This window comes from Rhinoderma darwinii, chromosome 2 (genome assembly GCF_050947455.1).
Source record: "Rhinoderma darwinii isolate aRhiDar2 chromosome 2, aRhiDar2.hap1, whole genome shotgun sequence".
NCBI lineage: Eukaryota > Metazoa > Chordata > Amphibia > Anura > Rhinodermatidae > Rhinoderma > Rhinoderma darwinii.
This window is the reverse complement of record NC_134688.1, coordinates 219500358-219525973: the sequence shown is the minus strand read 5'-3', so window position 1 is coordinate 219525973 and position 25616 is coordinate 219500358. Positions and strand designations below refer to the sequence as shown.

Here is a 25616-nt window from a genome sequence, read left to right as displayed (position 1 = left end):
TTTCTGAATATTCAACCCACAAAGCAATTGCGGGTAGTGTCACTTTTTAGAACTAATTTATATGAAAGCAAAAGATAAAATAAAGTAATGCGAGAATTACATATTTTGGATGAAGCTATGTTTTAATCTCCAAAGCTGCTTAAAGGGGTTGTCCGAGATACCAACATTTTTTCAAAAACTGTGTCATACATTACCCCTTATACAGACAACCTAAATAAAGCATTATTTTTAAAAAAAATTCTACTTAGCACATTTCTTCTTTGAGTTTAGCACAGTTTGTTTACATGCAGTTCAGGTCTGGTTTGTTGATCTTTCCTTGTTATGAAACTTTTTTCCCGTGCACGCTCATTGCAGGCTGCAATGAGCGTGCACGTACCTTCCAAGAGTTCATGTGAGCTGTCCTTGCTCCTCCCCGCTGACATCCTTCACTGGACTTGTCTCCTTGCTGACATTCTTGAAGGATGATGAGCAAATGTTCTCCCCCCATTATGTTTTTCACATTTATGTTTTCTTTCTCTTTTCAGGTCTATAAACCTCTTCGTGTCTACCCTCACCCTCGTCCACCCTCACCCTCACCCTCGTCCACCCTCCTCTATCTCATGTCTCTCTCTACTAAGGCCATGTTCACACAGAGTTTTTTTGCAGGAAGAATATCTGCCTCAAAATTCCGTCTTGAAGTTTGCGGCAGATTTACCTCTCCCTGCACGTTGATTTTTGCGTCGTTTTTACCCGTTTTTTGTGCGCTGTTTGCGTATTTGTTTGCCGCTTTGTTCGGGGCGTTTTTCGCTTTGTTTATCTTGGCGTTTTTTGCTTGTTTGTTTGCGTCTTTTTTTGCGATGTTTTTTGCTGTGTTTTCCATTTCGTTTATCGTAGCCTTTTTCACGTCGTTTATCATTTCTTTTTTTGCGTCGTTGTTTGCGCCTATTTTTGCTGCGTTTTTCGTTGCGTCTTTCGTGGCGTTTTCCCAGTTGATTTTCGCTGCGTTCTTTGCCTCTGTTTGCGGCGTTTCTCGCGTCTTTTTCCGCTATGTTTTTCGCAGCTTTTTCCGTGGCGTTTATCGTAGCCTTTTTTGCGTCGTTTTTCGCGTCTTTTTTTGCGGTTTTTTTTTCTGCGTTTTTCATTGCGTCTTTCGTGTCGTTTTCCCTGTCGTTTTTCGTGGCGTTCTTTGCCTCTTTGTTCGCGGCTTTATTTGTGATGTTTTTCGCGGCATTTATCGTAGCCTTTTCGGCGTTTTTTTTTTGCGTCTGTTTTTTGCGGCATTGTTTGTGGCTTTTTTTGATGCGTTTTTTGCGTTGTTTTCCGTGGCGTTTTTCGCCCGCGGCAATTGAGCGCCGCAGGCATAAAACAACGCGAAATACGCTTTCTCTGCCTCCCATTGAAGTCAATGGGAGGTCAGAGGCGTAAACGCCCAAAGATGGAGCATGTCGCTTCTTTTTCCCGCAAGGCAGTTTTAATGCTCGATTTTAATGCTTCTTACAACAAATTGCAGCATAAATCACGCACCAAACACGCTTGTTTGGTGCATGGTTTTCAAGCATGCATCTACTTGAGTGTAGGTGCATGATAACGCACCAATAGAGGACATGCAGTATGTTTCACGCAGCGGACTCTCGCTGCGTGAAAACGGCCCCATTGAAATAAATGGGTCGCGTGTGCTGTGCGTGGTTTCGACGTGGTGTGAATGGGGCCTTATGCGCGATTTACACTAGCGTGAATCAAGTCTGTGTGCTGTGCTTTGAAAAAACGCACAACACACGCAACCCATTTATTTCAATGGGGCCGTTGACACATGTGTGACTTTTCACGCAGCGAGAGTCCGCTGCGTGAAACATACTGCATGTCCTCTATTGGTGCGTTATCATGCACCTACACTCACATTGAAGTCAATGCGTGCGTGAAAACCACAAACAGCACACAAGTGTTTGGTGCGTGATTTACACAGCAATTTGTTGTAAGAAAGAAGGTAAAAATGGGCTGGCTTTGTGAGTGCGTGAATAACACATGACAATCGAAAAGCACGCTGATGCATAAGGGCGGATTTAAACGAGCGTGTGCGTTTTGCGCACACAAATACGGTGGCGTTTTGCGTGCGCAAAATGCACTTGACAGCTCCGTGTCATGTTCATACGGATGCGCGGCTGCGGTTTTCGCGCAGCCGCCATCATTATGACACTCTGGATGTTTGTAGCACGTGGTGCTTTTCTGTTTACATTCATTATTTTACTGCTGTTGCGCGAATCACGCTCGTCCCACGGAAGTGCTTCCATGGGATGCGCCTGATTTTCACGCACCTATTGACTTCAATGGGTGCGTGATGCTTGAAAAACGCAGAAATATAGAACATGTCGCGAGTTTACGCAGCGGACTCACGCTGCGTAAAACTCACGGACTGTCTGCACTGCCCCATAGACTTGCATAGGTCTGTGCGACCCGCGTGAATACCACGTGGGTTGCACGGACGTATAGCACGTTCGTGTTAATCCGCCCTAACGCAAACACACGGATGGGATTGACGCAAGTTTTTCACGCGTGGAAAATACACACACTAGTGTGCATGAAGCCTTACTAATGGACGCTGTTAGACAGTGGCCATTAATAATGAACTAATAATAAATTTTTAAATAAATGAGAAGGACATAGAAAAAATATTGTAATAAAATAACACACACAACACTGGTTAACGATTTTATTAAAAATAAAAAAAGGTGTCATTGAAGTAGTCCTTGAACTTGATGTAGTACCAAGGACCCAAACTGTAGAGGGATGCTTAGATACACTGCTCATGTGTGATACTGTTAGACCATGTATCTAAGCCTACCACAAGGTAGCCTTAGTAACATTACCCAAGCAGACAGTGTCACACATGGGCCATGTATCTAAGAATACCACATGTTAGGCTTAGATACAGGGCCCCAAAACACTAATCTTAGGGTATGTTCACACGGCAGCGTCCATAACGGCCGAAATTACGGGGCTGTTTTCAGAAGAAAACAGCCCTGTCGTTTCAGCCGTAACGGCATGTGCAGGCGCTTGAACGCCGCGTCCATTACGGACGTAACTGTAGCTGGTTTTCCATGTAGTCCATGGAAAACGGCTCCATTTACGTCTGAAGAAGTGACATGACACTTCTTTGGCGCGGGCGTCTATTTACGCGCCGTCTTTTGACAGTGACGCGTAAATATACGCCTCGTGTGAACAGACAAGCGTCAGCCCATTGCTTTCAATGGGCAGATGTTTGCCAACGATTTCAAGCCATAATTTCGGACGTAATTCGGGGGTTAATACGCCCGAATTACGTCCGTAAATAGGCCGTGTGAACATACCCTTATACAGGAATAAAAAGAATGTCATCTGGGGTCCTGTATCTAAGCCTACATTGTGTTAGGCTTAGATACAAGCTCCATGTGTGACACTGTTTGTTAGACCCTGTATCTAAGCCTAACAATGTAGGCTTAGATACAGGACCCCAGAAGATCTTATCTAGTTCAGGACCAGACACCGTTTAGCCATTTTTAGCACGTGTTAGTTAAATGGCTATAACTTTTTTATTTGTTGCGCTAACGACGTTATTTTTGCGGCGTTTTTTCCGTAGACAATGCAGGTTTATTTTTTTTATCGTTTTTATACACACCTTTTTTGCCATTTTAGAATTTTCATTCATAAAGTTTGAAAATAATAGTAAAAAAATAAGCTTTTTTACGTTTCAGCTATTTTTTTGGTAATAACATAGTTTTACCCTAAAATAGACCTTTTATTTGTGATCGTCATTGTCTACCGTAAATTTCTATATATTACATGTCTATATTAGGGTAATTGGGTCAGCGCTAGCGTTACAACAATGATTGACAGGGGGAACGGTATTTTTTTGGGGTATTTTATGTGTATTTATTATTTAATATTTTTTTGTACTTTCCTATTTTTTTATTATTATTGTCTGTCCCTCAAAGGTCAAAAAAGACCTTTGGGGAACATTATATATTTTTTTTACACCATCTTTTCCACTGTAACTGGAGCTGCACAGCAGCCCCAGTTACAGGGGAAATCAGCCCTCTCATAGTGACGATTGTCACTAATAGGGCTGTGCTGGGTCTGATTAGACCCAGCAGCAGTCTGCCACTAACGGTACCCGGTGATCATGTGACCAGTCACATGATCACCGGGAGGAATAGAGACAGCGCCGCTGCTGCTGTCTCTATTCCTATACACAGCGTTCATTGAGCGCTGTGTAAAAAGACATCGGAGAAGACAGAAGCAGCGAAAGCTGCTTCTATCTTCTCCTCCGGGTCCCCGGCAGTCACTGACAGCCGGAGACCCGACATTCCCGCAGGTGCCGTCCCTCTTCACTTTTTTCACTGTGAACACGCATAGGCGCGCTCACAGTGAAAAAAAGCTGCATAGGCTGGGCGGGCACCCGCAGAAACGACACGTCTCCAGTGACGTGTCGTGTCCCATCCGAGGTCTCGCTGGGGCGAGACCATGTGATCGGGACACGACACGACAGTGGAGGAGGAAGAAAACGTGACGTCAGAAGACAGGTGATCGGAAGAAAAGAGCTGCCAGAACGGAGAACAGAAGCAAGATTGCACAGGTAAGTATATTAGGGAATATTTAATGTGTGTATTGTGTGTTTAACTTTTAAATAAAAATTTATCTCGGACAACCCCTTTAAGTCCTTTTTTAAATTCCTTAAACATTTATATAGTAGGTAGTTAAATCACCAATGTGGTGCCTGGTTTATAGTAGTCAGTAATTTGTGATTAAGCTTACTTATCTGGTTGATCATCTACAAAGTCCTTTTTGCAATCTGGTTCCAGAACTACAGAGCATACACCAGTGTTGCCTGACTACGGTTATAAAAATTAATAGGGTGCAATCAATTTTGGGTGTTTTTGTATACTGATATCACAGATGGCTAGAAAATGTTTAAACAAATATCTCTATAGTTTACCACAGATTTTTCCTATTAATTTTCAGGCTCCATTTCAATAATTTTCCAATTAATTTTTATGGAGGTACTTGGCCTCAATTGTTTAAAATTCAATCTGGATACTACTTATTTATATGTATCTAAATTAATCGGATTCTGCAGATATGCAGTACTATAAGACGGAATCCCACTGCTAGGTGGTTAGGTTCTTGGACAGTGTCCGCAGATTACAGTCCAGTCCCCGACTCTGCTTTAAAATGCAATCTGCAATCTGCAGACACGGTCATCTAACCCCCCAGCACTTGGACTTTGTTCTATAGTACTGCTTATATGCAGACTCCGATTGATTTAGATACATGTATATAGGCAGTATCCGATAGAATTAAATTCAAATGAGGCCATGTACCTGTAAATAAAATTGGCCCCATGCACACTACCGTAAAAATCGTCCATAATTGCAGCCCGCAATTATGAACCCATTCACTTCTATTGTCCACGGACACATTCCGGTTTATTTATGGGAAGGTGTCCGGGCCGTAGAAGTGTAGCGCAAAATATAGGAATTGTCCTATCTTTTCTGTTTTACGGGCCGTGCTCGCGTACTTTCTATGGGAGCACTGGCCGAGAATGCGGGCGGCTGTCCGCAGCCGGTCGTGCCCGCACTTTCGGCCCATGATTACAGGAACGGCAGTTGTGCCTTCACTGGCAATGTGTATTTTGTTTAATAAATTACCTGCCGCATACTGGGGCCAACTGTTAAGGGGTTTTCAGAGTTCTTTAAATTGCTCAACTCACGGATCCCCGTCGTTCCAGCACCGCCACTTCCGTTCCTCCCTGTCATTGTGCAATGACATAGATGCAGCGATGATGTGCTTGTAAACCCACATGATCGCTGCAGCCATTCACTTGTCTTAGTGGGTATACGGCATAGGATCGCTGAGGCCAGTGCTTGGCTTCAGCTATCAGGTGGGTATACGGGCACATCATCACTGCAGCTATGTCAATACACAGCAGCGGGGAGGAACTGAGTGGTGGCACTGGAATAACGGAGATCTGTAAGGAAAGTAATGGATTTTTTTTTTATGCATCCCTCCTACATTGGCTAATTTTTTCAATAATTCTGAAAACCCTTTAAGTGTTTGTCTTCTTTTTTAATCCCTGCCCGAATGGCTGCATTAGCTGCTACTGCACAGAATTACTTATTACTATATACTAATACAGCTTGTACATCAAGGAGACACTCTGCATACAACAGTCCAATACATAATAAGATTTTGTGATCCACAAGCTAAACCCATAACCGTATGCAGGGAATTCAATTAAATTACAAGACATACACTCAATTTCTCCAAACACTCTAGTAGTGATGGAATGAAATGTTATTATTTTCCAGCCTCCAAAATTTGTACATTCAGCCAAGCTGGAACATCAATTACAATTTCTATTATTAGGCAATTACGAAACTAAACTGAAAGAGAGCCCAAAATAGTACAATGTTATATGATCACAGTAGGTTTTATCTACGACACATGTTTTGCACGGGCGGTTTCCATGATGAAGGAATATTTACATTCAAATCTAAGTGTAGACAGAGCAGTTCAGACAATATTCCACAATGAATACAATAATTTCTAGGAAAAAAATGAAAACATTTATATGCACCACTTATATGTATCTTTTAAATATTTATATGATGTTGGCATGCACCTGTTTTCAACTGCCACCAAACGTACGCTTAAACAGTTTCCAGAGAAGACTAGCTCAACAAAACTATTTTTAATTTAAATGAAGAAATTGAAATTAAATATTAAAGAAGCTCCGTCACTAGTTTATTAATGCCCTATCTTCTAACTAATCTAATAGGCGCTATGATGCCGAGAACTACAGTGTGATTTATTTCAAAACATTATTTGCAAAGTTATGCACATTTTTCTAAATATGCTAACTTGGCTATACTTGCCAAATGGGAGGTTACTCTTTCTTTTCACTTTGGGCGGAGAAATGTTTTCTGTATGACGCTGTCCAATCAGCATACAGTTCCCCCTCTTCCCAGCCCAGCAACACAGTCTGATCTTGTGATTGAAGCAGAGATCACGCTGGTCTGGGAAAAGGAGATGATGTTTGATGCGGATTGGACAGCGTCATACAGAAAACATTACAGCGCCCAGAGTGAAAAGAAAGTTGCCTACCATTTGGTAAGGATAGCCAAAATTAGATTTGGAAAAAAGCTCATAATTTTGCAAAAAAAATATCACACTGTAGTTATCAGCATCATAGCGCCTATTAGATTAGTTAGGAGATAGGGAATTAATAAACTAGTGACAGATCCTCTTTAAGTAAAGTGTTCACCAAATGCAAAATATAGCAAAAGCAGCATTTCATATACAACAATTGGCTAATCTATACCTATTATTGGTACATTTTTTCCCCCGTGTTAGCCCATCGGCAGACACAGGATGTTCTATGACATAAATCATAGCTGACATATTGCTGAGACTGCCAAGACTACAGGAATTAATTAAACTTCAACTTTTTGAGCACTTCCCATGAGAGAGAAATATTAAGTAATGAAAGTTAGACCTCATGAACATGGCAGAACCTGTACGAAGGCACATCGAGTACCTGCAGCTTCACAATGCAGAGCCAAAAGCACTTAGTGTGTCGTCATATGATGCATCTGTAACAGCACTGCATTATGGTGATACCTTTCAACGTCGACTTACTTCCACTCGGATTTGTATAGAATCTGAATGAAAAAAACTATGTATGACATCAGAATCATACACATGTACATTAGGGCCACATGGAATTCTATGGGTCCGGTATTAAGGATCCATACACCTCAGAAGTTGCGACTCTCTTATGTATTACCAAAAGGTGAACATTCACTTTAAGTAACTACTAAATATTGCTACATCAAAAAGCTTATTAGTCATTTAGAACCCGGTTATGTGCTAATGGACCTGATCTGTTCACAAATAGTGGATCCTGATTGGATAATACCTGTCATGTGCGAAAACTCCTTCTGGAATGAGATATTGACTTAAAGGGGACAGTGGCTTCCTATAGGTAGCAAAGAAAAAAACGCATTCTTCCTTTGCAAGTAGAACGGTTTATAAATAATTTACATTATAAAAATACGAATTTGCCTTCAGTTAAAACATTTTAAATTATTATTATTATTATTATTATTGCTAATTCAAACTACTAGGCCATACAAAATTTATATGTAGATATTCCCTAAAAGTATACGAAGAAACCCCAGAAAACCAACGGACCGTAGAACGTTCTCTTGATGGGAGATGTTCTAGCTGCAAGCTCAATTCTGGGTTTACTGGAGTTCACGGAATTGAATAAACACCAAGAGCTGGTATAATCCATGTACCGTGCATATAACTGTTCATTAAACCACATACTATTACTAAGAATAACAGTAATAGTTGCAGGGTTATTATAATACAGAAAAAAAAAAGAAAACAATATAGTTAGAAAACCAAAAACGACATTGTCAAAAAAAAAAAAAAACCCACATTAACCTCATAACTGTGCTCTTTTATCAGATTCACAGCTGGTGGCTTGGCAAATATTTAGAGTTTGTGTTGGAATTAGAATACGTTAGTAAGACATATAATGAAAATTTCATTCCAAAGTAGGGTTTATGCACAAAGACACAAAATAAAGCTCACTATGAAGCCTCACATCCTGCATGTAGAGAAGATAAAATTAGCAATATTTGTATTAGAATATTTATCTATAAGTACAATAGAAAAACGTATACAGTATATAAAACGACGCTGTGTCAAGGACACATGTCCATAGTAATGCAGAAAACAAAATCTGTCTAGGGCTCACACATTAAAGTCCTGGCCAAAACTTTTGAGACCCTCACAAATTTTGGTTTTCACAAAGTTTGCGGATTCAGTTTTAATAGTGACAATTTGCATTAACTCTATATTGTTATGAAGAGTGATTAGATGAATTGAACTTAATTGCAAAGTCATTCCTTGCCATGAAAATGAACTTACTCACAAAACCCCCATTTCCACTGTATTTCTGCACTGCCACAAAATGACCTGCTAACATAATTTCAGTGATCTTCTCATTAGCTCAGAAGAAAGTGTTAACAGGTACAAGGCAGCTGACATCACTCTGTCATGCTGATTGAATAAGAGCAGACTGGTTGCTTTAAAACTGGGATGGTGCTTGAAATCATTGCCTTCTTCTGTTAACCATGGTTACCTCCAAGGAAACATGTGCAGTCATCATTGCTTTGCATCAAAAGGGCTTTACAGGCAAGGACATTGCTGCTTGTAAAATTGCCCTATTTATCAGATCAAGAACTTCAAGGAGAGAGGTTCAATTGCTGTGAAGAAGGCTTCAGGGCACCCAAGAAAGTGCAGCACGTGCCAGGACGTCTCGTTAAGAGGATTCAGCTACGGGATCGGTTCAACACCAGTGCAGAGTTTGCTCAGGAATGGCAGCAGGCAGGAAATTTTGGCTAAAAACACTTCCATGAATAAAGAATGTTATCTAAATATCCTCCAAGAGCAACTTCTTTCAATGATTCAGGAGCAATTTGGTGATAAAAGACACTTTTTCCAGCATAATGGAGCACCATGTCACAAGGAAAAAGTGATAACTAAGTGGCTCGGTGAACAAAAAACATTGAAATCTTGGGTCCATGGCCAAGAAACTCCCCACACAATAATATTATTGAGAACCTGTGGTCAATCCTCAAAAAGCGGCTGGACAAACAAAACCACAGAAATTGTGATAAACTCCAAGCACTGATTAGGCAAAAATGGGTTGCTATCAGTCAGGATTTGGCCCAGAAGCTGATATCCAGAATGCCAGGGCGAATTGCAGAAGTCTTGAAAAAGAAGGGTCCACACTGTAAATATTGAGTCTTTGCATAAACTTGACGTATTGGTCAATAAAAGTTTAAAAACATATGAAATGTTTATAATTCTACTTCAGTATACCAAGGAAATATCTGACCAAAAGATCTAAAAACACTGAAGCAGCAATTGTGAAAAACAAAATTTGTGTCAGTCTCAAAACTTTTGGCCAAGACTGTACATCGAAAATTGATAGCAGGGCTGCCATCAGGGCAGTACCGCTGGTACTCCAGCCAAAAAAAGAAAATACAGGGGCATGCTCGCCAACACTGTCCACCGCTGCTGCCCAAAGCTAATTTAGACAAAGGAACGGGCCCAATTATAAAAAATAGTAAAGTGCCTTTATGTGTCTGATGCGATTATAGCTTAGTAGTAATTATTTTTCATTATGTTGCCCAGCCCTCTGCAGAAGATGTGTTTTAATTTTTCTAGGACTGGCTGTGGGCAGGATTACCATGTAACGCACTACAGTTACCAGGATATCTCTCTTTGACATACATTGCCTATATTTACAGCTGCCTGCATGACCCCCTCAAATACAAGGTGAAAGGTAGTGTTTAATTTCCCATGGTCTGTTACTGAGACACAGCTCTGCACTATCTGCAGCCCAGTATGTGAAACACAAAGGGGAAGAGCAGGGATCACCTTAGAGAAGAGGCATGTGATGTGTGACATCCTGTACTATAGGGAAGGGGAGATAATCACGTGTTCAGTGTATGGAAAGGGACACAAACAGGAGATAACCACCAGAAGCATGGTCATGTGACTGCATGTGAGACTGACTTACAGAGGCATTTCAGCTACAGACAGTACATTAGTAAGTGACTAAACTTACTGCAATGAAACCATTTGCACACCATTTTTAAAAATTAGAAAATCTCGAACAGAAAATATTTGCATATTACAACATCATTCTTTATAAGGTTCTACTCACATAATATTTGTCGTCACTTTGATTGTAAGCCAGTTTCACAACACCATATGAGCCCTAGAAATAGAAAGATATTTAATATGACTACATATTATATTCCAAACACGATGGGTTTGCATGACACACATAAGATAAGGTTTTGCCAGGTTCACAGAGAGACTGATACAAGCTGCTACTACACAAATACACAGAAGTTAACACAACATTCACAAAGAGCTGATCATGACAAACAAACAATCTCCACAGACAAACATGAGAAGGAAAATGGATCATCCTCAAAGATCAATGCTAGTCAACTTGGCACTTCAAACAAGTCAGTTTGTCAAATTTCTGCCCTGCTAGACCAGTACCAGTCGAGTACGGCAAGTCTCAACTGAAAACGGTGCAAGCAGTAGACCACAGAAGCATACAGAATGATGAAATCAGAAGGTCCTGATGGAGAGAAGTATCAGAACTTTATATACGACGCAGGCACGTAGCACACAATGTTGTTTCTACTAAGCTCTGCTCACTTTTCTTAAAAAAAGTAGCAAGAGTGGTGTGAGCGGTCCAAAAGTCTCAAATTCTCGCACATTAGTCATAGTGCCAACTGAAAAGTTGTGTGGAGGAGTAATAATATCCCAGGGCTATTTTTCACAGATTGGGCTGAGGGATATTCTAGAGAATTGAATGGTGTTCTTCAAATTTTGTGGAAATTGTTTGAGGAAAAACCTTTCTTTTTTCCGCATGACAATATATAATTTTTTTATTATTTTTTTTATACCGGACTTATTTAAAAAAATTCTTAGAAGCTGCAGAAGTGGAATTATGTATCACATTACATAGGAGCTGTAGAAAACCATTCTGAGACAAACCATTCTGACTGCTCGGCTGACAGCGGCTCCTGTGTGATTTCCTAAACTCAGTCAAGTCAAAGTGGATCCCCTTTGATGTTCTGACTTTTACAAAAAAGAAAAAAAAACGCTTGTGCAGCTTCTATGTATCACAAGCCACAAATAAGGGTCTCTTGTTGTATTTTTGGGGTCCTCTCATTATACATCATACAATATATTATGAGCCACAACAGAGCAATGTATCTTTCTAGTTTCAACCTTTCTGGCAGAAAGCATGAAGAATGTTGCTAGGCACAATGTTAATAATAAGGAACATATTCACTGCTTGCGCTACCAGACATCAAACATCTAATACTGTCAAAATGTGGTTCTTTACTATGTGCAATTTATTTCCCTGCCATCTATATTTTAATAAATCAGCAGTGATTGAATACACAAACTTGAACCCAGTCCAATTCTGCTAAAAACATTCCCCATAACGCTTGCCTTGACTGCCATTCATGATACATTGTTCCATATACTCGAACTCAAAACACACAAAAAAAACAAAAAAAACACACCAACAAAACTAAATAATCTGAATATAGTGGAACCTATAAACCCAGTCAGAGGGATTATAGTGTTTTCTAGGACCCACTCCCATATTCTTACCATTCAAATATATAGTTTATCTATTTAATATTAAATAATATGCTACTTTTATTGGATATTAGCAAAAGGCAATTTGCTTTTTAAGTAGTCTTTTATGTCAAAGTTTAAAAAAAAAAAAAATGGCAAGGTTTTGTGGCTTTAAAAAACAGAAACAAAAAAAAACACCTTGCAAAAAAGAAATTCAACAAAACCACGACCAAAACGACTCAAGTAAACACACCCTTAGAGACCTAGGGCTGACTGTGATCTTGTTTGTCTTTCTAATGGAGGTCTAGAGTATTGGAATAACTTCATGGTATATTTTGCCTTTCTTATGTCACTAGAAACATTTTTCTAGATGACAGAATTATACAGATATGTTATGAAAGATTAAAAAGTGTTTGCAATTGTTTTTCTCCAAACAAATTGATCAAAAAGAAATAGAAAAAAATACAATAGGTTAGAGCTATTTCTTGTCATATCATCTAGAATTGCTGCAAGCTGTTGACATCCGATTGCATCTTTTACTTAAAGGGGTTTTCACATGGACATTTATGACATATCCACAGGATATATCATAAATGTCAGATAGATGGGGGTCCCTCCTCTAGGACCTGCACTTCTCTCTAGAACGTCCCTTGTGGGAAGACCCCTTTAAAAGCTATGCACACCTTTGAATGATATATATATATATATATATATATATATATATATATATATATATGGGGCAGTCAGTGTGATTGGTGCAACTGTATAATTCGTTTTTATTAAAAATTATTTTTACTTTGAGATACAGCTGCTCTGTAAAGAAAATACAGAGCAGCTCTGTATAGAGAATACAGAGCAGCTGTATCACTCGTTTTACACTGAATTAGTCAGTCCCACGCAGGATCCACCTGTAAACGAACACATCTAAGTTCATAACTGCTGACACCCATCAGGTCCGCAGGACTGACGGATTCAGGTCTTAGCAAACGATACAGTTGATCTGTATGTAGAATATAGAGCAGCTCTATCTCACTAATTATAAAGTTTCAAACACACTGATTGAAAGGGATATTTATTTATTTTTTTAATAAAAAGATCAAAGGTGTACATAGCCTTTAAAAAAAAACAACTATTTCATTGTATTACAAGATGTGAATAATCATCTGTATATCCCAAACATTTTCTCAAATTAGTCCATGAAAAGTTTGAATGCAAAACTATATCATAACTACGGACACTTGGCCGGTATAGCAGAGTTATTGTCAAAAACCCAATGATATAACAACGTTGCCTGTGACAAAATCCTTATCATGCATTACAAATTTTTAAAATGTTGTACAGTATTGTGGTCACCTTGGGTAAAATCATGTGCATGACAAGTAGAACCTGGACTCCTGCCTCCGTCATCAGTATTTGCAGCAGCGGTTGTCCGCTTCTTGGAAAAAAAAAAATGCGGGCAGCATTAGTATCCTAAGGAGGTCCTGTCTCCTCCCCTATGTTTATTTCATGGGGTAGGAAAGTGTGACAGGTCCTCTTTAAATGTTTCTTTGGGCACACTCAAATGACCGAAGAAAAACTCCAGAGGAGGATACACCATATGTGCAAACTGTGTGTTGCTCATACAAATCATGTATCTTTTAATATCTCATTAAATGGTTTACACAATGGTGTGCCTAAAAGTGAATTCCCAATTTAAAACATTTACGGCATATCCACGGGAAATGGCATAATTGTATGATAATTGCAGGTCCCAGCTCTGGGACCCTCACCTATCTCCAGAATGGGGGTCCCCCAACCCGTCCTGTGCAGTTCTCTTCCTTCTGTTCCATGGCAGTTACGGAAAAAGCCACGCAAGCGCGACACACTGAAGGCTTAATGCTTTAGCATCTATACAAATTAATTGTGATAATATAATCCTAATCAGTGCCTCTTATTTTAGTTAATCCTGATATGTGTAGATAAACTAGTTTATAGTCTTCAGGATAGGCCTTTACATAGCTAGGTGTTAAACTTTCTATTGTGGACAACCAAATCCAATTATTCATATGGCGCAGGGCCATGGTGACTGGAATTACTCAGCTGAGGAAGTCCTTACTGTGGACTTTTTCAATCGGTAATTGTTCATAGAGCTTGCCAAAGTAGCGGCACCATGAGAATCGATTGCTAGCTTGTTATCCTGACGACGACAAAAGTCTCGACAGACTCCCTTTAAAAGCACACAAGCACACACAAGCACACACAAGCACGCGCACACAAGCACGCGCACACAAGCACGCGCACACAAGCACACGCACACAAGCACACACGCGCACACAAGCACGCGCACACACATACACCTTTCTTTTGTGTCCACTCCCGTGTTTGGCTAATAAACAAAAACGAAGGCAAAAACTGCACCAAAAACGACAAGTGTGATCCAGACCTTATAGCTTTCTTTTGGCTCAGGCTAATAAAAAAAACTGCACCAAAAACCACTTGTACATCCACCCAAGAATGGAGGAATCTGGACAATTAGGAGTGTTCCCCTTTTAGTAACTTGACAGCTTCTATACGACAGTCTCATTCGTACGAATATATATATATATATATATATATATATATACACACACGTACATGTAACGCTTTAAAAAGGTCTATGTAGTCCAGCGTTAAAACAGTTAACTCTAATCTGGGAGAGGGGGTTGGGTTCAGAGTGGAGTATAAGAGAAACAGAGCCTCTGGTCTAAAATATTTTTTATGAATTTGTGAAGCAGTTCTGAAATAAAAATGTAAATGATAGGTACATAGTAATCCACTATATCTCTATGGAGCTGAAGCCTGGAATGATTCTGAAATGATTTAATAACTTAATATTCTCAGCCTTCTCCTGCATAGATGTGGTTACCATCACAGGGCATCACCTGATAAAAGGAGATCATTTGGTAAAAAGGCTCATACCGCCAGCGAGTCGGTCTCTGCTTCTCAATAATCATCAAACACGCCATCTACTTCAGAATACACCAGACAGAATTACAGCATGTTCTTCATTTATTCATGAATTCATTTTGATACAAGATGCAGACAAGCATTACGTGCAATGCCTTGGGATGGAACAGACTAAAGCTGAACAAATCTGCATTTATGTCTTGTAAAACTACTCTATCTTAAAACATTACAGCAGAAATTAACGTTAATTATTTATTATAGTGTAAAGCTTGTCAGTTTGTCTTTTCACGCAAATTAGAAAAAAAAACATAGAACAGGCTACCTGCCATTTACAGAAGCTTCACATAAAGAGAACTTCCTAAAATAAACGGCAGTTACCCAATGGGGCAGATTCGCGCGACTGTTTCCGTCGGCCCATAGACAATGAATTGAGCGGCAGGACACATGCTCCATTTAAAATCCTCTTCACTGCAATCGTACAGTGAGGAGGAACAGGGACTCAGGACCCCGCTATAGTGATCCACGCGGGCTTTAGAAATCATACGTTTAGCACCTATCCAGAATTTCAGCTCAATTCGGCTCAGAATTCTGGCGCATTTTGAATAATAAATCTGCCCAATGTCTTTTTGTTCAGGCAATTACTCCTACGTCTAGAAGAACACTTTCCCCTTCAAGAGTTTATCTGGTATTTGGAAAGTGTGGCCATTTGTTTTTGCACATAGATTGCTAGGACTCTGTAATAAACACTGTAAGCTGCAAAGTATTGATGTGCATGTAATTGTACACACACACACACACACATTAATGAACACACTGCATACATAAAGTGGCCTTTAGGCGAGATTCACTTTATTTGCCGTGTACATATGACACATGTGCTGGGAAATACTCATATATGGCAAAAATCCTTATTTCAGCATATATTCGGGCGGTAGGCACTAGCATACTTTTTTTTTCTCTGTATTGAAAAGCGTAGTCGACAGCTTTTGAATACTAAGGGATTCCGCATATTCATGGGAGTCAATGGGCATATACGCTGGACGTACATTACCACAGTGGGTTGAACAGAGTCTTAAAGTATTTACATAACATATCTACATAAAACCAACAGCAAATAATTCATAGCAACTATTCAGGTGCATTAACATGGGCAGAATGTGTGAAACTTTTCTGCCATAAACGTTACACGATTTGGTGTGGACCTTCGCTCATAATTCCCAGCGCAAAATGGGTCGGATTTGCTGCTGAGTTTTCTGCAGCAAATCCGACCCGTGTACAAATACCCTTGATGTCCAGTACTTTGGAGAGGCACATCAGCTCTACACATATGGATACTGAAGTTTCTTCCTATTCCGCTCAGTAAAAATTTGCACGCTGTGGGAAGTTGTATGGGGAGTGAAAAGCTATTCAAGTCCACCATTAATCTCCGGCTAACTACTGAAAGACTAAAGCTCTGTTCACATCTGCATTGGAGGGCCGATCAAAAATGTTGAAAAAAAATAGATCAGCATGCTGCGCTATTTTTTCAGGTAAAATGGCGTACACCATGGCAGACCCTATTATATACATTATATCCACATTTTATATACATCTCAATGGGTTCTGTCGGCCGCTGTTGGAGTCAGTCATGTGACGGATTAGACAGACTACCGTTATTTCCATTGTTCTGTTCCTATGACAGAATAGAAAAACGGAAATCTGAACGCAGATGTGAACATAGCCTAATTTATGGACATTCTTACTTTTTGGGTGATAATACTTTTCATGTATTCGAAATACTGACAGACTTTGTATCCACATTTTATATACATATACAAATTGTACAACAGGGGAACACTAAAATGTAATATAGCAATCCTATGGGTATTAGTAAAGAATCTAGGACTCCACAAATAGTTATAGAATTTTATAAAATGTGAGGCATATACTGGGCTCGTTTTGTTCTTGTAACAGTACCGGATATTTAAAGCATTAGATATTACTGTACTTGCTGAAGGTCTCTACATTTATGTTTATCACCTTTCTATCTGGTTGTTCTTGTGACAATGGAGTTTTGAATGACATTTGCACTGGGCATTGTAGCAAAATACACGTGAGACAGACTTCATTCATACAACGAGTTTATCTACAGGGACTATAAAAATGAGGCCTCTTTTCCACAGAAGGACATAATTGAACACAACTGAAAAAAGGGAGAATTGGGCCAACAAGAGCACCAGTTGGATACTAAATGTGTTGAATATAATGGACTGAAATTGTTTTTGTGAATGGCACATATTTATGTGCTCTGTATAACAGACTAACATATTGCACATTATCGCTGTTGGATGCATCAAAGATTAGAGACAGACAATACACGGCGTATAAATCTTGAGCCACTGCCATTCTACATGAACGAATCCCGATGACAATTTCCATGCAGTTGTTTTCTTATGAAGTTTTGTAGGTCCATTATGATCGACTTCTTAAAATATTCGAGCCACAAGAAGCAAAACGGACCATAGAAATTATTTTTCCCTATCCAACAGAATGACGTGAATAGAAAAAATTGTGCATACTTACTTTGCCAATTTCACTCTGTAGTTTGTACTGGTTCAACTGCACACAATCCTGGAATAAAAATTAAAAAAAGATCAATAATGCTGCACTATTGCTGAAAATATAAAAAGGATAAACCACCATTGATTATCTATGTGGGTCATCAATTTAAAAAAAACAAAACAAACACTTAACTACCCAAATTTATACATATGGACAAAATATCCTAAATGTTTGCAATCCACTTCTGCTTGTGAGCCCCTTAAAATAAAACAGTTCGTAGTAAACCACGATGAAGCCTTCCAAGATGCATCCGTTTCCCTAGAATGCAAATCTAGCATCGGTTATATCTGGCTATGGATTCCACTCGGCAATGAGCGTGGAAGAAATGTGAGTAAACAAGGGACTACTGGAGGAAAAGCATAAGATAAAGGTAAGTAGGATACATTGAGACAATGCATATATTTTTGAATTAAAACCAGAAATGAAAAGTGGGAAAAAACTTTACAGGTACACTTAACCCCTTGGTGCCGCAGCCATTATAAATTTTTTCATAATCGTTTTTTCCCCCCGGCCTTCTAAAAGCCATAACTTTTTAATTTTTCCATCAACATAGAGGTATGAGGACTGGTTTTTTGCAGGATGCATTGTGTTTTTTATTGTATAAAATGTCACCATGGCGTGTTACATTTAGGGTATGTCCACCGAAAAACACCCCGAAAAATGGCTAAAAATACGGAGGCTGAAAGCCCCCAAACATCTGACCATTTCAATGGGAAAAAAAACGCTTTGTTCCCATGGACCTTTTTTTCTGCGCGGCTGTTTGTAAAAACGGCGTATAAACAAACGCCCCGTAAAAAATAAGTACATGTCACATCTTGAGCCGTTTTTTGGAGCGATTTTTCATGGTCTCAATAGAAAAATAGCTCCAAAACGGCCATAAAAAATGCATCAAAAAACGCTTGACGCATAAAAAAAATGGCTGAAAATCAGAGGCGGTTTTCCCTTGAAAACACCTCCGTATTTTACGGCCGTTTTTCGTGTGAACATAACCCAATTCTGTGGGTCAATCAGATTAGAGTGATACCAAATGTATTTGTTTTTTTTAACCCCTTCCCACCGCAGCCCTTTTTTCAGATTTTCATTTTCGTTTTTTCCTCCCCACACACCAAAAGCCATAACTTTTTTATTTTTCTTGTCGATATAGTCTTATGAGGGCTTGATTTTTGCAGGACGAGTTGTAATTTTTCGTAGCACCATTTATTGTGCCATATAATGTATTAGGCAGCGATTCCTCCATTGTTTTTTGTGCGCCGTTTTTACGGAATTCACTGTGCAATTAAAACATACCAAATATATATAGTTTTATCTATATTTTACTACTTTTACAAGTAAAAACCTAAGTGTACTTTCCCTCCAAATGTGCTTTATACTTGTTTTTCAAAACCAATAAAACTTTGAATATGAAAAAAAAAAACAAGTGTAAAAAATTAAATTTATTTTGTTGCCAAATTCCGAGCGCCATAACTTTTTTATTTTTCTGTCGATTAAGTGGTATGAGGGCTTATTTATTTTGTGCGATAAGCTGTACTTTATAATGATGCCAATTTGGGGTACATGCAATGTTTTGATCACTTTTTATTTCATTTTTTGTGGGAGATGAGGTGACCAAAAAATAGATTCTGGCTTTTACAATTTTTTTTTTTTTACGGCGTTCATCGTGCGGGTTAAATAATTATATATTGTAATAGTTCAGACTTTTACGAATGCGGCGATACCAATTATGTTTAATTAATTTTTTTACTATGCTCTAGAGGGAAAATGGGAAAAAAAATTTTTATATTTCAGTATTGCAATATATCGTGATTCTGACAGGGTTCTATTAAGCCCTGCCGGAAGCAAGGCTTAATAGGAGCACAAAAATGGCGGACCTGGGGGCCTTCATTAGATCCCCAAACAGCCATAGCAACCATCGCCACCCCGCGATGAGCTGTTAGAAAGAGGGGGGGCAACCTCCTCGAACGATTTAAATGCTACGGTCGCTATTGACTGCGGCATTTAACAAACGAGCGGGATCGCGCTCGAGCGCGATTCCGCTCATTACTCTGAAGTTGTCGGCTGTAACATACGTCCGACACCGGCATCGTATGGAGCGGGTTCACTCCGTGAGCCTGTTCCATACTTCCCCCTACCCGACTTTGGCGTATGGATACATCAAATGTCGGGAAGGGGTTAATAATGTTCTACTTTTACAATGGAAAAACAAATTTGTTTAAAAAAAATTGGTGTCACCATATTCTGAGACCCATAACTTGATTATTTTTCTGTCGATGGAGCAGAAAAATGACAGACCTAGCGCCCTTCATTAGGCCACCAGGCTGCCATGGCAGCCACTCTGCAAACAATTCGTAGGGGAGTGAAGGGCTGACGGAGGGTGCCTTCAGACTGTGGTGTCGGCTGTAACATATAGTGGACACCGGTTGAATCAGCCTGTGGGCCGGCTCCATACTCCCACTTGGCGGCTGTGAAACACAGTTACATCACATGTTGCCAAGGGCTTAAGGCCTAAAATACGCAGGAAACCATAGCAACGTGAATTCTAGGACATGGGGCCCAGGTTACAAAATTGTAAACTTTATTTTAGAATCTTCTGTACTAAATACTATTTTAGGGAATTCATAGGAATTGGTTTAAATTAAAAATTCGCAATTTCTTTCACGATAGGAACCAGTATACACTATTCAGCAATTACACTAAAACCACCTGCTTCATATTGTGTAGGTCCCCTTCGTGCTTCCAAAACAGCTCTATCTCATTGAGGCGTGGACTCAACAAGACCTCTGAAGGTGTCCTGTGGTATCTGGCAACAAGACGTTTGCAGCAGACCCTTTAAGTCCTGTAAGCTGCGAGATGGGGCCTCCGTAAACCTGACTTGTTTTCCCAGCACATCCCACAGATGCTCGCTCGGATTGACATCTTGGGAATTTGGAGGTCAAATCAATACTTTGAACTCTTTGTCATGTTCCTCAAACCATTCATGAACAATTTTTGCAGTGTGGCAGTTCTCATTATTCTGCTGCCATGGGCCACTGCCATTAGGGAATAATGTTACCATGAATGGGTGAACTTGGTCTGCAACAATGTTTAGGTAGGTGGTACATGTCAAAGGGACAGCGACATGAATGTCTGGACACAAGTTTCCCAGCAAAACTTTGCCCAGAGCATCACACTGTCTCCGCCGGCTTGCCTTCTTCCCATAGTACATCCTGGTGCCATCCCTTCCCCAGGTAAGTGACACAAACCCACATGGTGTAAAAGAAAATGTGATTTATTTATTTTTTAGACCAGGCCTCCTTCTTCCATTGCCCTATGGTCCAGTACTGATGCTCACGTGCCCAATATGGGCACTTTTGTGGACATGGGTCAGCAGGGGCACTCTGACTGGCCCGCACCTACGCAGCCCCAATAACACCTTTCTATCACAGCCAGCATTAAATTTGCAGAAATTTGTGCTATAGTAACTATTCTGTGGGATCAGACTAGACAGGCTAGTCTTTGTTCTCCACACACCTTGAACATCCATGACCCTGTCACCAGTTTACCGGTTAAACTTTCTTGGACCACTTTTGGTAGGTACCAACCACTGCATGCCGGAACACCCCAGAAGAGCTGCAGTTTTGGAGATGCTCTGACCCAGTTGTCTAGCAATCACTATTTGGCCCTTTTCAGAGTTGCTCAGATCCTTACGCTTGCCCATTTTTCCAGCTTCCACATCAACTTCAAGAATGAACTGTTTATTTGATACTTAATATATCCCACCCCTTGACAGATACTACTGTAATGAGATAAAATTGTAATGAGTGGTTTTAATAGGGTGTATGTATGCGTTTGTGTGCATCTGAACAAGGAGGGGGAAATGATGCAAAGATAAGTGATAAAGGTCTGATTGGTGGGGATCCAACTGCTGGGACCTCCACCAATCACAAGGTGATCCCAGAGTGCCCTATATAAAATCGAGCAGTATTGCGAATGCGTTAGGTTACCACTCCATTTGCTTCCATGGGGCTACCGAACACTGAACTCGGCTTTCTCCGGCAGCAAAGAAAGTAAATGAAGCATGCGCAGTACTGCTCCTTACACATATTGCCCTCTGGGATACCCGTTCTCAGTATCAGTGGATGTCCCAGCGGTAGGACCTCCACTGATCAGATATTTATCATCTATTCTTTGAATAGGTGATAAATGATCATTATGGGAAAACCACTTCAACTGTCATCTAGTCGATTGTGGTGATAAAAATTCTTCCAATTTCACAGCAACACTGTTTAGTGTATAATATAAGATTATATTTACCTAAACTCCACTATTTATGTATGGAAGCATTGGTATAAGTTATACTAGTGCATAAACAGGGAGTATTTAACATCACATGTGCCTATGTATCATTCATTTGAATTAACTCAAATTACATATTCCTCCCTGGTTGAAAAAAAAAAAATACTACTCAAAAATGTTGAGAGGAGTTTTGCTACTCTGCTGGAAAATACTTAGATTGACCTCTGTGTACAAGCTTTTCCATGACTTGAGTCCCATGATATGTCAGCTCGGACGTTGTGCTCCACATAGAAGCCCATAAAGTTATTCTGCTGCCACTCACCAGGTTCAGATTTCATGGACTTCTGAGTTGATGGAGGGGATTATTGATCATATATCAATAGACAAACAAACAAAATATACAGCTAATGGCATCTAATCATAACCCATAGTAGGCACACTGGAATAAACATCACCTGCATTCTGCCGACAGTGCCTAGCAGTGATGGAGAATGTGATTCCCAAACAGCCCTTATTAACAGATTCATTACCACTTGTAAAAGGGACAATTCTGATCATAAAATGATATTAGAGAATTGGCCAGTAAGCAGTCAACAGAGCGGTTATTGTTCATCTAATACTTATGCCAATAGTGGTAGAGGTCAATTTACCCCCTAGCAGCATGGGGCATTAGCAATTAGAACATAAATCCACAAAATCGCAATATAAAAAGGGATTGAAATGAAAGCCACATACCGTGTTTCCCCGAAAGTAAGACAGTGTCTTACTTTCTTTTTATCCCCAAAAGCCCCACTATGTCTTACTTTCGGGGTATGTCTTATATCGGGAAAAAATTGTCGCATTTTTTATTTTATTTTTTTTTCACAAACTTTAACTGTTTTACATTTTTTTTTTTTTAGTCCCACCAGGGGACTTCACTATGCGATGTGCCGATCGCATATATAATGCTTTGGTATACTTCGTATACCGAAGCATTATTGCCTGTCAGTGTAAAACTGACAGGCAACCTATTAGGTCATGCCTCCGGCATCGCCTAACAGGCAGATGCTGAAGGCAGACCTGGGGGTCTTTGTTAGACCCCCGGCTGTCATGGAAACCCGACGGCGATCCGCGATTTGTTTGCGGGGGCGCCGATCGGGTGACAGAGGGAGCTCCCCCCTCTGTCAAACACATTAAATGCCGCTGTCACTATTGACAGCGGCATTTAATGGGTTAAACTGCCGCAATCGGCGCGCTTCGATTCCGGCAGTTGCAGCAGGAGCCAGGCTGTGTATAACAGCCGTGCTCCTGCCGCTGATCGCGTGGGTACAGTCTCAGTACCCGCGCCATCACAGGACGGATATATCCGTCCTCCTGCGCGAACTAGCAGCTGCTGAGGACGGATATATCCGTCCTTCGGCGTTAAGGCGGCATTGACAAGTGCAGGGGACGGCGCGGTGACGTATGGAGAGGGGGGGGGGCGCGGAAGTGGGCAGGAGGCGGCAATACCCCCGTGTTTCCCCGAAAGTAAGACATATGTCTTACTTTCGGGGTACGGCTTATATTAGCCGACCCCCCTGAAACCCCCGATACGTCTTACAATCGGGGGTGTCTTACTATCGGGGAAACACGGTATCTATGCACTTGGTCCACATCACTTTCCCCCATTAGTCAGAGCAAGTGTAATGTCCGTGGCTGCGGGATGTCAGCTCCGTTCCCCTCCTGACAGCCGCAGCCACGAATTGGCAAGCACTGGCCCCAGCCTCCTCCTCAGGAGACGCCAGCGCTCGTGTCCACTCACCTCAGTCAGATCCCGTAGGGAGCGAGCGCACGCTCGTGCACGCTCTTAAAGGGGCAGCGCGCACACCGGACATTGTGGATGAACTTTGACCCGTGAGTACCCTGGACTATAAGAGGGGTCCAGCCCCCTAGTTCGATGCATGAGCATTGTTGTGTTCCCTAGTTTTTCTATGTGATGGCCTCCTAGTGTCTTACCTGTTCAAGTCACTTTTCCGGTCCCTGTCCAGTCCCTGTTCCAGTTCCTGTTCCTAGTATTCCATACATTCCTGGTCTAGAATTGAACTGTGCCAAAGTCGTGTCATGCTGCATCCACGTCTGACCTGCTTCACCTCGCCTGACGTCCGCCTGCTACCTAGTCTCAGCCGAGTCTGCCCAGCTGCTGTCTGAGCTGCCACAGGTACCTATAGAACTATAGACTCCCACCTGAATCCTGTTGGCCAGCTGCCTTACCAGCAAGGCGGTACGGCCCAGTGGGTCCACAGACCCTTCGTGACAGTACGCTCAGGCCATGGACCCCGCTGGTCGATTCAAGACATTGACGACGTCACAGGAGATGCGAGCGGATATGCTGGACTTTCGGTCTCGACAGGACCAAATCCTCCAGGCGTTGAACATCCTTGCACGTCGGCAGGAGGCACAAGCTGATGTTCCTCCTATTACACCTCTTGGCAGTGTTGACCCGTGTGTTTCTTTGCCACTTCCTGACCGCTATAATGGAGAAGCAAGTACCTGTCGTGGATTTTTGAACCAGTGCCAGATCCACTTCAGCCTGTATAGTAAGACATTTTCATCCGATGGCGCAAGGGTCGCTTTCATCATTTCTCTCCTCACCGGCAAGGCTCTTGCATGGGCGAACCCTATCTGGGAGAGACAAGGCCCAGAGACCCGTGACTACCAAGCCTTCCTCCGGACTTTTCGCTTGTTGTTTGAGGAACCTGGACGGATCACATTTGCAGCAGCATCTTTGATTGACCAACATCAAGGAGACACCTGCGTGAGTGAGTACGCCATCCACTTCCGCACCCTCGCGGGAGAATGGTTATGGAACGATGAGGCTTTGGTGGCGACATTCTGGCATTGACTGGCTTCCAGAATTAAGGACAAACTTGCCACCCAAGATCTGCAGTCTACCCTGGATGACCTCATCCTTCTGTCGGCCTGGATTGATATACGGATCCGGGAACGCCTCCAAGAGGTTTGACGGGAGGGAGCAAGCTCCAATTTGGCTCCTACTTTGCAGGAACCCCTGCTGTTCTCAGATGTCGATCCTCCTAAAGAGTCTGTGATAATGGACCAGCATAAGTTATCCATCCAGGAGAAGCAACGCAGATGCACATCTGGACTCTGTCTTTATTGCGGTCTCGATGGCCATCTTGTGCGCCTGTGTCCCCAAGGATCCCAAAACCTAGGGTTGCTAGGAGTGACAACCTTGGGTAAAGATGGACTTCCGTCTAAATTGTCCATATCTGTGACCATAGTGTCCGGTGAGAAAACGCATCAGGTCTCCGCGTATCTGGACTCTGGTTCCACTGCTAATTTTATCCGCAGAGATCTGGTGGACCTTCTGCAATTGCCCACTACCCCTCTGGAGAGCCCGTTGACAGTTGCCTCAGTGAATGAACTACCTCGGCCAGATCCTGTTATAGCTGTGACCAAGCCGCTGAGGTTCCAAGTGGGAGTCTTTCTATGTCCTGTCCAAAGCTGTTAACCCTGTGTTGCTGGGCCTGCCTTGGCTCCGACTCCATGCCCCAGTCCTGGACTGGAATTCTGGAGAGGTTCTCCAATGGGGCCCTGAGTGTCAAGGTAGTTGCCTGGTGCAGATTCGTTTGGCT

The 25616-nt window shown here is 41.2% G+C and overlaps 1 protein-coding gene across 2 annotated transcripts in view; it reads right to left on the bottom strand.

Annotated features, from left to right (window-relative positions):
* Positions 1-25616, bottom strand: part of CAMKK1 (calcium/calmodulin dependent protein kinase kinase 1) — a 297155-nt gene that overhangs the window by 152529 nt on the left and 119010 nt on the right. For both annotated transcript variants that reach the window (XM_075852857.1, XM_075852858.1), the window contains exons 3-4: positions 17695-17742; positions 10760-10813 (exon numbers count right to left, since the gene is read on the bottom strand). In XM_075852857.1, coding sequence (XP_075708972.1) covers positions 10760-10813; positions 17695-17742 — 102 coding nt within the window. The remainder of the gene's footprint in view (positions 1-10759; positions 10814-17694; positions 17743-25616) is intronic.